Genomic DNA, 13465 nt, shown 5'->3' on the forward strand with positions numbered 1-13465 from the left:
AGCTGATAAACAGCAGCGAAGCTGGGGGGGCAGTGCAGTAAGGACTGCAGATGCTGCAATGCACCGCGTAAACAGCCCCTCCCACTTGTTGTTAGCCATTCCAGGCAAGGTACAGGCCTCGCCAAGCAGTATCTCCTGCATGTTGCTGTTGCTGCTGGGATTGGCTCCAAAGGCAAGTGGAAGGGGCCACTTACACGGCACATTGCAGCACATGCAGTACTTTCTCTCCCCCCCGCTAGATATGCTACTGCCAATAAAAGGCTAGTAGCTCTGTTTTAACAGAGCTAAGATATCACACATAATACAGAGTGCAGAAGACAGTGCCAGATTTAGGCACAAGCTATATAAGCTACTGAACATGAATTTGGGCACACTCCGGAAGTCAGATGTGCTGTGGCCTGGCGTGCTGTGGTCCATGGGGTCATGAAGAGTTGGACACAACTTAAAGACTGAACAACAACAAATAAGCCACAGCTTAGGGCCTCAAACTGCAGGGACCTCAAAAACTTCCAGAATTTCTTGGGGAGGGCTTTAAAAATTTTATGCATGCTCAATATGTATATATACATAGACTTTTTTTATAACAGCTTATGCAGCAAATTTTGGGGTAATTTTTTTTAAACAAAGGGCCTCCAGGCTTTATATAGCTCAGAGCCTCACCAAGTCGAAACTTGGTACTGGCAGAAGTGATGGACATATACAAAACAAAAAACTGAAAATACACACACACAATGACCCCACGTTTGACACTGTGCCCAAAAGACAACTATAGCATCACAGAGTCAGTAACAGGCCAATGACTACATGCATCAGCTCAGTACTCACAAGACCACCTGACCTGGTGTCACTGCCTAAACTGTGTATGGATGCCAAACAGTGTCATTACTGGACTACACAACTCTCCAACAACTTTTTTTCAGACTCCAGCTGCACTGCCATTTCCTGCACAGATATCAAGGGATTAGGTGCAACTGTTTCTTTCCTTTCAGTATCTACACCAGATTCAGTTCTAAGAGCTTGCTCTTCATTCCCCTAGCTAGCGACTCTTCCATTCACCCCCCATACTTCTTTCTTTCCCAAATGCACCTTTGCATCCCATTAAAGCAAGATACAGGCTCCACCTGATCCAGGGGTAATTAATGGTCCCTCCAGCTCCAATGTCTCGTCTTCATATTGGTTGTCCAGCTTTTTCTTTTTCTTCTTTGTTGGATCTCTGGGTTTCCTCAAGAGAGAGAGCTCTTCTGGATGCCTGATGTCTAGGGCAGAACAACACAGAAATTACTTTTTTAAAAAAGAAGAAAAATCGTTTTCCAATTTGTTGACATCAAACAAATTGCAGCTATTAAGAGCTGCTCCTTCCGATACCAAATTAACATACACACAGTATGAAATAGGTACCCCCAGACACACAACCACCATGATACATGCCTTACCACCATGTGAACACAATCATGAAGAAGGAATAGAGGAAAAGAATATTGCACCCCATATTTTGAGGTACATGTGATATACATGCAGTACGGACCTTGTAACTGGTGAAGATCTATGCCTAAGGCTGCAATCCTAACCACACTTTCCTGAGAGTAAGCCCCATTGAACAAAATAGGACTTACTTCTGAGTAGACCTGGTTAGGATTGCGCCTTAAAGAACCATCATCTGCATGCAAACACTTCAAAGAAATTGAGATTCCTTTACAGCAAGGGTGCCCAAACTTTTCAGTATGAGGGCCACATTGTTCCAGTATGAGGGCCACACAGTGTCAAGGGCTGGAAAATAAATAAATAATAAATACATGGAGGACGGATGTGTTGAGAGTTTGACTGAATACAATAAGTGGGTGGGGGTGGAAGGAGGAGGAGAGCAGAGAGCAAAATTGATTTGCATAGGAAAAGGGGGAATGGATTTTGAAAAAGCATCAAGCAACCTATGACACAAATCTCAAACTTTTGTCTCAGTTTCTTCTCTTTTTTAACATTATATGTCAGGCAGGAGGGCAGGAGGTCTGGTCTAGAGGGTAGAGCCTCCATCTGCCTGAAGATAACATCCACAAGGTCGCCAGTTCGAGACCACTGGCAACGTGTGACCTTGAAGCAGCTGACAAGCTGAAGCCGAGCTATTCCATCTGCTCTGAGCATGGGAGGATGGAGGCCAGAATGTAAAGCCAGATCGGAATGAAACACCTTGAATGTAGTGGTTCTTGAAAGAAAGAACCTTCTTTGAAATTGTAAAAATCCCTATTTAATAAGGGATTTAAATAAAGCCTGCCTATGTAAACTGCCTTGAATAAAGTCTTGAATAAAGACCAAGAAAGGCGGTATATAAATACCTGTTGTTGTTGTTGTTATTGTTATTATTATTATTATTATTTCAGGTCTTTCAGCATTAAGTATGTATCTCATTCAGACACGAGAGGTGCTGAATGTAGTGCAATGTAATGGAATAATTTCTTTCCAAGTCGGTCCAGAGTTTGAACACCCCTGCTTTACAGTATGAAGTACCAAAACTGCAACTGAAGTGACATGTTCATCCCTGCAAGATTTTCAGTTCACATAGCACAGGACAACGACAAACTTATTTTATGCATCCTGGGAGGACATCCTGAAGAAAATGTAAGCCAACACTGCCTTTTGCAGTAATATTGCAGCATCAATCATAAGTGTCAGGCAGGGAACTGGTACTAGGGCATTTGCGTCTTGGACAATTGACTCCTAGTTCAAATACACCCCAGTCATCAGTATTCCTGGACTTTCATATTTTTATTTATTTTTTATTTTTGCATCCCACTATAACTGGGCAACCATGTTCTATATCAGGGGTGTCCAAAGTTTTTGGCAGGAGGGCCACATCGTCTTTCTGATACTGTGTCGGGGGCCGGGGGGAAAAAAGAATTAATTTATATTTAAAATTTGAATAAATTTACATAAGTTTACATAAATGAATATACTAAAGATAAACTTATATGAACGAATGAAGGTCTTGCAATAGCTCAAGGCTTATAAAAGGCCTTCCACAAAGCAAGGCTGGCCTTTCCTTTGCTGCCACTACTGTACCACAGACGTGAAACAGCAAGCAGTGGAGGGAGCCCACATCCCACAGCTCACGCGAGACGTCAAACAGTCGCCTTCACACTGAGAGCATTTGCGTCGGGCCAGTTTGGGCTCCAACAAATCTCCAGAGGACCAGAGGCTCATTGGAGACTGTGGGCCCCCTGAGGGCCAAAATTGAGAGGCCTCAAGGGCCGCAAGTGGCCCCAGGGTTGGGGTCTGGGCACCCCTGTTCTATATCCTAAGGCTCTTATCCCAACCCTAACCTTTTGCATTTTAAAAATAAAAAAGTACAATTAATATAAGTATGCATATATTGGGACACAAATGTCAAGGACACAGAAAGAACGGATGCAAATGTTCAATACCAGGAAGCACTGACCTGGACACAGTTGTCCAGGATGCAATGATCCTTTCACTCGGGGAACTCTCCTCAACCCCACACCTCCGGATTCCATTCAGTGCTGCCAGTTTTAACTTCTGGAGGGAAGCAATACTAGTCTGCTGCAGCAGTCAGTGTGGCTTGTGGCACACTGAAGACTAACAAACCGATTACGGTGTAAGCTTTTGTGGAAAAAACAGGTTCTAACCCCAAATTCCTTTGGTGCAATAAATCTGTTCATCTTCAGTTTGCCAAGAGAGACTTTCTTGTTTTGGTTCCTTTAAAGAGTCTCAGAAGGGATATGAAATGGAACTCAAGAATTCCACAAGCGGGGGAGGGGAGAGTGTCCTGCTTACTCTTTGTTTTCTAAAATGATAGATACCTGCCAAAAGCAGGTTCATTTGCAATAAATCCATCTGGAATAGTTTTGCCCTCCCCATATTTCTTCTGTCTCCTCTTCCAAATTTTCATTTTAGACTCTAGCCTTAACGTTTCAACAGTGAATTTCCTTTTGGTCCTGCACTGTCTTAGAAAAGGACTGTGGCTTTGGAGTCTATGAGCTGCTGCAGTGACGACAGGCCTTATCCTCCAGGGCTGGAAATAATGACACACGCCACAGACTGATACACAGTTAGAGGAAACGCTTGCACTGACTCTTAAGAAACATGTTACCTTTAACAGATGATCTACAGTTTTTGCTTCAAGAAAGTTAGCGCTAAAATAAGACTATGGGATATAATTGCTTGGATTAAGACTGAAAGTAACTGCGTACAACATGTGTTGAGTGTTCTCAGTTCTTTCTTCATTAGGTTTCCTTAAAGGCTAATCTTCTCTCTCACTCCTCTATTATCCCTCCCCTTTTAAAATAAAGATTCCCGTTTATGAGGTGGGTAAAAAGTAGGTCAAATGGGGGGTGTTGTTGGGTATATTCGTTTTAATAATCAAGAAAATGCCAAACTCTAAATTTATAATATGTGCCCATTCTCTCCACGAAAAAGATATGACCAAAATGATTACTGGGCTGAGGCACCTTTCCCTAAGATGAAAGACTACAGCTTTTCGGCCTCTTCAGTCTAGAAAAGAGGTGCCTCAGGGGGCACAGGATTGAGATATGCAAAACCTTGCAGGGGATGGACAGAGTGGATAGAGAAATGCTCTTTTCCCTCTCGCATAACACCAGAACCAGGGGACATCCATGAAAGTCATTGGGAGAATTAGGACAGACAGTAGAAAATATTTCTTTATCCAGCGTGTAATTAGTTTGTGGAACTCTTTGCCACAGGCAGTAGTGATGGCATCTTGCCTGGATTTAAGAGGGGATTCGACAAATTTCTGGAGGAAAAGTTCATTACAGGTTACAAGTCATAGTAGGTATGTGCAAGCTCTTGGTTTTAGAGGCAGGCTGCCTCTGATTGCCAGTTACAGGGGCGGGCACCGGGACGCAGATTGTGTCTGTTGTCTTGTGTGCTCCCTGGGGCATTTGGTGGGCAACTGTGAGATACAGGAAGCTGGACTAGATGGGCCTTTGGCCTGATACAGCAGGGCTCTTCTTATGTTCTTATGTCTTGAAGTTCTGCTTTAATCAGTATTGTTTCCAAAACTGAAAAAGTTGTGAAGGTTCTCACTCTCTCCCAGAACAGAAAAGGAAAAATACACTTGCATTCTGTAGGCTGGCTTTGTAATGAACTGACCTAGCAAAGCACTCATTCTAGGCATGAAGCCTGTTGACTGCAATGTGGACAGCTGCTCAGGTACACAATCTGGCAACTCCGAAAGGGCTCAGATAGCAAACTGGAGCACGGAGGTCTCACGGACGAATTACCATTTCAGAGCTCTCTGGGCAGGATTTGGGGCATCACTGGGCAGGACTTAAAGGAAGGATAAGTCATTCTTATTCTGTCTGTCTCTCTCTGCCTCCCATCCTCAGCCAACACTTTTCAGCACAAAGAATTTGATCTTGAATGGCCTGCTAATACAGGGTGGAGCATATCTCATCACGTGCGAATTCAATATTTTCTGTCACTATCAGCCAGTTCAGATAGCGCTGGTTCAAGACCTCCCAGTGTCTGAAGCAGCATGCCAAATGTGCCCCCCTAATACCTGATGGTGTGCCAGCCTGTGCTCTTCCAACTCACTGGATTAGAAAAAGGAAGCGGGGGCACAGCGAAAGAAGAAGTGGGAAGGGGAGAAGAGTGGTGGGTTGGAATATCTCCCAATGGGGTGCCCAAACCCCGGCCCTGGGGCCACTTGTGGCCCTCAAGGCCTCTCAATGCGGCCCTCAGGGAGCCCCCAGTCTCCAATGAGCCTCTGGCCCTCTGGAGATTTGTTGGAGCCCACACTGGCCCGACGCAACTGCTCTCAGTTTGAGGGCGACTGTTTGACCTCTTGCGTGAGCTGTGGGGATGAGGGCTCCCTCCACTGCTTGTTGTTTGACATCTGTGTTGCAGTAGCAGCAGCAAAGGAAAGGCCAGCCTTGCTTTGTGCAAGGCCTTTTATAGGCCTTGACCTATTGCAAGACCTTCATTCATTCATATAAGTTCATCTTTAATATATTCATTTATGTAAACTTATGTAAATTTATTCAAATTTTAAATGTAAATTAATTGTTTTCTTCCCCGGCCCCCAACACAGTGTCAGAGAGATGATGTGGCCCTCCTGCCAAAAACTTTGGACAACCCTGCTCTAACCCACCACTTTCTTCTCCTTCACACTTCCTCTTCTGATCCAGGCACTGGAAGAAGCAATAGCAGAGGCAGGATCTTTAACTATTATACAGTTGGCATCCTTCAGTCTTGGAAGACTATGGTGTCACGCTCTGAATGGTGGTTCTGGAACAGAGTATCCTCTCCAGTGCGCGAAGCCTGGGTAAAGTAGGTATGGAGGATAGGCTGTTACCCATGCAGCAAATCCCCCCTCTCCACGTCGCTGAAATGGTCCAATGGAAAGGCAGAGGCCAATACGGTTGGTTCCAGAGGCGTCACAGGAGTTGCCAGAACGTGACTGCGTTCAGCCATGAACTGTCTCAGGGACTCCGGCTCCGGATTTTGCCTCGAGGTTGACTCCTGAAGCCTTTTCCATAACTGGATGTAGCCACAAGGCAGTGGAGGTTTGGGATCAGAGTTTTCCTTCTCTCAGATGAGCTGCCTTCCCAAGCTGACGAGTCCCATCTACCCAGTGGCTGTTTAGTCGCCTCTTATGACAAGTACAGCCAAACTGAGGGCCTATTCTTATCCCCAGCCCCCAGGGGTTTAACTATTTTATACCCCCAGGGGTTTAACTAGTTATAACTTTAACTATTATAAGCTTTGACTATTCCTTGGCAGCCTTCTAACTACAAAGATAAATAAAAAACTGTAACGTGCTCCCCAGCTTACCCCTAGGTGTTTAAAAATTCTAAGCTAAATATTTTACGCTTAAACAGCAAATAGTCCTGTGGCAGTTCAAGGACTAGCAAATTCATTGTTGCATAAGCTTGCGTGAGCTAGAGCTTTCTTTGGAGGTACAGAGTTCAATCAAGAACTTGATTGCTCAAGCTCCAAAGACTCCAAAAGGAAGTCTTTCTGGAGGTCGGCAGACCTGAGAGAGAACACCAGTCCTCCCTTGCTATTCCTAGTCAATGTGTGGAGGGCATGCTCAGAGAAAACAGTGAATTCTGTGGATCCTGTAAAAGAGGCAGTCATGTGCCAGTCCAAGTAGCTACATGGGCAATATTAGAGACGAGCTTCATCTTGCATGGCAGCAAACGATGGCTGTGCTGTTTTATCAAATACATATACACACATATTTATATACCGCCTTTCTCTATTTTTATAGTATTTGTTTACATAGGCAGGTTAATCTAAACCACCATTCTTCAATGGGGTTTTTACAATGTGTTACATGGAAGACTCACAGAACCCTCACTTCACCAGATGTTCCCTTCATAGTGTGGTTATCTCACAGTGTGGCTGTGTGTCATCAAGCTATTAGATAAGATTGGCAGAAGAACATCTTAAAAGCTCTTCTAGCAACTTCACCACCTCTCTACAGATAGGTTAGATAGGTTAGAGAGGGGCTGGTGGTCAAGAGGGGCACCTCACACTTTGAAAACCTCTTCACCACTTACATGTGAGCATCACAGACTAGAGTCAAGGTTTCTATGTAGATACTTTGGTGAAGAGATACAACCAATCACCTTGACTTTTATGGGGCAAGTTTTATTTATGGCTCATTAGCAGACAGTAGCCCTTTTTAGGGGAAATGCATGTTCATTTCTTGGGTAAGAAACCATTAAATTATGATTACAGTGACAGAATGAGGCTTCCAGAGGGGGCTAGAAGCCAAATCTGGCTTCCAAGAAGACGCCCTTCTGGAATGTAGTCAACTTTTCCATTTGACTAAAAATAAATAAAATTTAGACTCCTGATAAGGATACAAGTTAATCAGATTTCTAAAAAGGAAAACATGGGCATTCATTCTGTTGAAACAATATTTGCATCAGTGCAGTAATAGACATGCAAGATGTTACAGGAGGTTAAGGGCTCTTAAGATACTGACATCTTGAAGGAGATACTTTCCAGCTGTCTGTTGGTGACACAAACACTATGAAAATGGTTAGTCATGGTAGCTTAAATGGAACTTCCACATTTTGAGGCAGTATATAAGAACATAAGAACAGCCCCACTGGATCAGGCCATAGGCCCATCTAGTCCAGTTTCCTGTATCTCACAGCAGCCCATCAAATGCCCCAGGGAGCACACCAGATAACAAGAGACCTCATCCTGGTGCCCTCCCCTGCATATGGCATTCTGACATAGCCCATTTCTAAAATCAGGAGTTTGCACATACACATCATGGCTTGTGACCCGTAATAGACTTTTCCTCCAGAAATTTGCCCAATCCCCTTTTAAAGGCGTGCAGGCCAGATGCCATCACCACATCCTGTGGCAAAGAGTTCCACAGACCAACCACACGCTGAGTAAAGAAATATTTTCTTTTGTCTGTCCTAACTCTCCCAACAATTTTAGTGGATGTCCACTGGTTCTGGTGTTATGTGAGAGTGTAAAGAGCATGTCTCTATCCACTTTATCCTTCCCATGCATAATTTTGTATGTGTCAATCATGTTCCCCCCCTCAGGCACCTCTTTTCTAGGCTGAAGAGGCCCAAATGGCATAGCCTTTCCTCATAAGGAAGGTGCCCCAGCGCTGTCATCATCTTAGTCGGTCTCTTTTGCACCTTTTCCATTTCTACTATGTCCTTTTTGAAATGTGGCAACTAGAACTAGACGCAATACTCCAGCTGTGGCCTTACCATCGATTTGTACAACGGCATTATAATATTAGCCGTTTTGTTCTCAATACCTTTGTAATGATCCCAAGCATAGAATTGGCCTTCTTCACTGCCACCGCACATTGATTGACACTTTCATTGACCTGTCCACCACCACAAGATCTATCTCCTGATCTGTCACAGACAGCTCAGAACCTATTAGCCTATTAGTGAAGTTTTGATTTTTTGCCCCAATGTGCATAACCTTACACTTACTTACAATGAAACGCATCTGCCATTTTGCTGCCCATTCTGCCAGTTTGGAGAGATCCTTCTGGAGCTCCTCACAATCACTTCTGGTCTTCACCACTCGGAAAAGTTTGGTGTCGTCTGCAAACTTAGCCACTTCACTGCTCAACCCTGTCTCCAGGTCATTTATGAAGAGGTTGAAAAGCACCGGTCCCAGGACAGATCCTTGGGGCACACCGCTTTTCACCTCTCTCCATTGTGAAAATTGCCCACTGACACCCACTCCCTGTTTCCTGGTCTTCAACCAGTTCTCAATCCAGGAGAGGACCTGTCCTCTAATTCCCTGACTGTGGAGTTTTTTTAGTTGCCTTTGATGAGGGACCATGATGAACGCCTTCTGAAAGTCCAGATACATAATGTCTACGGGTTCTCCTGCATCCACATGCCTGCTGACCTTTTCAAAGAATTCTAAAAGGTTTGTGAGGCAAGACTTACCCTTACAGAAGCCATGCTGATTCTCCCTCAGCAAGGCCTGTTCGTCTATGTGTTTTCAGATTCTATCTTTGATGAGGCATTCCACCATCTGACCCAATATAGATGTTAGGCTGACCAGCCTATAGTTTCCCGGGTCCCCCCTCTTTCCCTTTTTAAAGATCGGCGTGACATTTGCTATCCTCCAATCTTTTGGCACCGTGGCCGTTTTGAGGGACAAGTTGCATATTTTAGTCAAGAGATTAGCAACTTCATTCTTCAATTCCTTAATAACTCTTGGGTGGATTTATTGATCTTTAATTTATCAATGAGGTCTGAAACATCTTCTCTTTTAACTTCTATCTGACTTAATTCCTTGGTCAGGAGGGGCCGTTCAGGCAGTGGTATCTGTCCGAGGTCTTCTGCCGTGAAGACAGATGCAAAAAACTCATTTAATTTCTCTGCCAACTCTAAGTCTCCTTTTATCTCCCCTTTCCCTCCCTCACCATCCAGAGGGCCAACAGCTTCTCTGGTGGGTTTTCTGCTTCTAACATATTTGAAGAAGCTTTTATTATTAATGCTGCTGGCCATGTGTTTCTCATAGTCTCTCTTGGCCTCCCTTATCACCTTCTTACATTTCTTTTGCCACAGTTTGTGTTCCTTTTTATTCTCCTCATTACGGCAAGACTTCCATTTACGGAAGGAAGCTTCCTTGCCCTTTACAGCCTTGCTAACTTGGCTTGTTAGCCATGTGGGCACCCTCCTAGATTTAGTGGAGCCCTTCTTTCTTTGTGGTATACACCTCTGCTGAGCCTCTATTACTGTTGTTTTAAGCAGCCTCCATGCATTCTGGAGAGATTGGACTCTTTTTACCTTCTCTTTCAACCTCCTTCTAACCAGCCTCCTCATTTGAGGGAAGTCCGCCCGTCGGAAACCAAGGGTTTTTGTGAGAGATTTGCCCGGTATTCTTCCCCCAACGTGCATGTCAAAATGGATCGCATCATGATCACTGTTCCCCAATGGCTCTATAACATTGATACCTCTAACCTGGTCCTGAGTACCACACAATATTAAATCCAGAGTCACCTGTCCTCTGGTGGGCTCCATGACTAGTTGCTCTAAGGCACAGTCATTTAGCATGTCAAGGAATCCGGTCCCCTTTTCGTGACCGGAACACAAATTGACCCAATCTACATGAGGATAATATAATTGAAGTCCCCCATGATTACAACCCTGTCCCTCCTTGTCACCTCCCTGATCTGTTTCCTCATTTCAAGGTCCCCTTCCGATTTCTGGTCTGGAGGATGATAGTACGCCCCCAGTATTACATCGCTCCTCAGGCCTGGTAATTTAACCCACAGAGATGCTACGGTGGAGTCGGACCCACCTTCAATCTCTACTTTGCAGGATTCTATCCCTTCCTTAACATAAACGGCCACCCCACCTCCAACACGCCCTTCCCTCCCTGTCCCTCCTGTAGAGTTTATGGCCTGCGATTGCGGTATTCCACTGGTTCTCCACATTCCACCAGGTTTCTGTTATGCCCACTATATCAAAGTTTTCTCTAGTCACCAAACATTCCAGTTCTCCCATCTTCTCTTGGAGTCTTCAGGCATTTGCATAAAAGCAATTGTACATGGAATCCCCCAGGATGGGCTGTTTATTAGTTCCTTTATCCCTGCATACTCTCATTGTGCCAAGCAGTCTATCGCATCCCATCGTGCTTCCATTCCCAGTCTCTTCTCCTACTCTGTCTTTAGCTTGTTGTTCTCTAACCTTCCCATCCTCGTCCCATAGGGATGAGGAGTCCCAAAGCAGATGCCTCTTAGCTCCGGTAGGCTTTCCCCCAGGGGTCAGTTTAAAAGCTGCTCTGCCACCTTTTTAATGTTATGCGCCAGCAGCCTGGTTCCATTCTGGTTCAAGTGAAGCCCATCCCTCTTGTACAGGCGCCGCTTGTCCCAAAACATTCCCCAGTGGCTAATGAATCTAAACCCCTCCCCCCTACACCACCATCTCATCCACGCATTGAAACCCCTGATCTCTGCCTGCCTAGCTGGCCCTGCACAGGGAACAGGTGGTACTTCTGAGAATGCTACCTTTGGGGTCCTGGCTTTCAGTTTCCTACCTAATAGCCTAAATTTGGCCTCCAGGACCTCCAGGCTACACTTGCCCACATCGTTGGTGCCAACATGCACCACAACCGCTACCTCCTCCTCAGTACAATCTACCAGATTCTTAGAAAGCCAAGATTCTTAGAGGTCTATATTGTATATGAGATAAAGTGCAAAAGAAAAAGGAAAAAAAAAAATCCTGTTTGCAAATATCCTGTTCTTGTAAAGTTTGCACAACCAGGCATGTTTGCCACATCACCACTTAAGCTACAGTGCTCAGAAATGTGAGGTTCAATGGTTTGAAGACTGTTTCCTGTGAAGGTAGGGAAGCTCCTTCTAGGCCACTTCTTATACTGGTAGCTTGGGAGCCAGTCCAGCATGGCCTCTTTAGGTAAGGAAAATGTGAGAATCCCAAAGTCGTGTTGACGGAGATCATGCCGCCATTGCTGGTGGTTGCAGAGGAGGAGTCATTATGATGCCACATGTTCCTCAACATACCCCAGAGGCATAGGAAGGAATGGTACTGCAGCTCCTAGAGCACCAGCATAAAACACAAGAAGGGATCCATTGAGTTCTGGTTAACAGCAGCCCATTCTTTATTTTCTACCCTTGTAGGAAAGGGGTTCCTAGGAATCCATACATTGTTCACTAGTCCCAATACAGATCCTTGAAGGATCTTACTTCTCTTCATTGTAAGGGAGGTTGACTTCTGTTTTTGGCTTCTTTTTAATTAGTTACTTAGCTATGTGTATCAGGAAGTGTGTATCAGAACTTAGCTATGTGTATCAGGAAGTGTGTATCAGGAAGTTGAATAGGGAGCAGTGGTGAGGCAAACAGGATGCAGGGGGAGGGGCACGAGAGGGGTTTGTGTGTATCAGGAAGTTGAAAAGGGAGACAGCTAAGAGAAGGAAAACTCTGATTCCAAACCTCCACTGCCTTGTGGCTACATCCAGTTGTGGAAAAGGCTTCAGGAGTCAACCTCGAGGCAAAATCAGGAGCTGGAGTCCCTGAGGCAGTTCGTGGCTGCACATAGTCACGCTCTGGCAACTCCTGCGACGACGCTGGAACCAACCGTATTGGCTTCTGCCTTTCCATTGGACCATTCCAGCGACGTGGAGAGGGGGGGATTTGCTGCATGGGTAACAGCCTATCCTCCATACCTTCTTTTACCCAGGCTTCGCGCACTGGAGAGGACACTCCAACTTCGCCATACGGCGTCAGCACAACATGGGAAGCAGCAGTTACCGGTTATAAGTCTTTGCTCGAATGGCGTAGGGCATGATGCCAGGGGCTGCTTCCGACGGTGGGAGAGATCATTGCATCTCATTGAGCAGCTACCACCCGCCTTAAGCTGGGCAGTCCCCAGCCAGTAAGGTGTTGCCTCGCCACGGTCCGTTAACCTCACGGGGTGCGTGGGGTTTAGGGTGAAAACCGACAAGCGGATCGACAACTCAGCACTATGCAACAGAAAACAGAAAACTCCTGCCCTAAAGCTGGGCACCTGGAACGTAAGGACAATGACACCTGGCTTCTCTGATGACCTGCAAGCAATAGACGACGCACGCAAAACAGCTGTCATGGACATGGAGCTGAGCAGACTGCAGATGGACATCGTCGCCCTTCAAGAGACGAGGCTGCCAGATTCCGGATCTGTCAAGGAGAGAAATTTCTCATTTTTCTGGCAGGGAAAACCACCAAACGAAACTAGGGAACATGGTGTTGGCTTTGCGGTCAGAAATACCCTGCTGAAATCCATCATCCCACCTACTGTGGGAAGTGAAAGAATTGTGTCCCTGCAGCTCCAGTCATCAGCAGGACCTGTCACTCTCATCAGTGCTTATGCACCGACTCTGTCGTCTCCAGCAGAAGCCAAAGAAAAATTCTATGATGACCTGGCCACCACTATCAAGAAGATCCCCGTAAAAGAGCCATTGTTCATCCTCAGCGACTTCAATGCTA

The 13465-nt window shown here is 45.3% G+C and overlaps 1 protein-coding gene across 4 annotated transcripts in view; it reads right to left on the reverse strand.

Annotated features, from left to right (window-relative positions):
* The window catches only part of FERMT2 (FERM domain containing kindlin 2), a 114915-nt gene that overhangs the window by 46789 nt on the left and 54661 nt on the right, over positions 1-13465 (reverse strand). For all 4 annotated transcript variants that reach the window (XM_066630066.1, XM_066630054.1, XM_066630060.1 and 1 more), the window contains exon 4: positions 1122-1256. In XM_066630066.1, the coding sequence (XP_066486163.1) occupies positions 1122-1256 (135 nt within the window). The remainder of the gene's footprint in view (positions 1-1121; positions 1257-13465) is intronic.

Source organism: Tiliqua scincoides, chromosome 1 (genome assembly GCF_035046505.1).
Source record: "Tiliqua scincoides isolate rTilSci1 chromosome 1, rTilSci1.hap2, whole genome shotgun sequence".
NCBI classification, from domain to species: Eukaryota; Metazoa; Chordata; class Lepidosauria; order Squamata; family Scincidae; genus Tiliqua; species Tiliqua scincoides.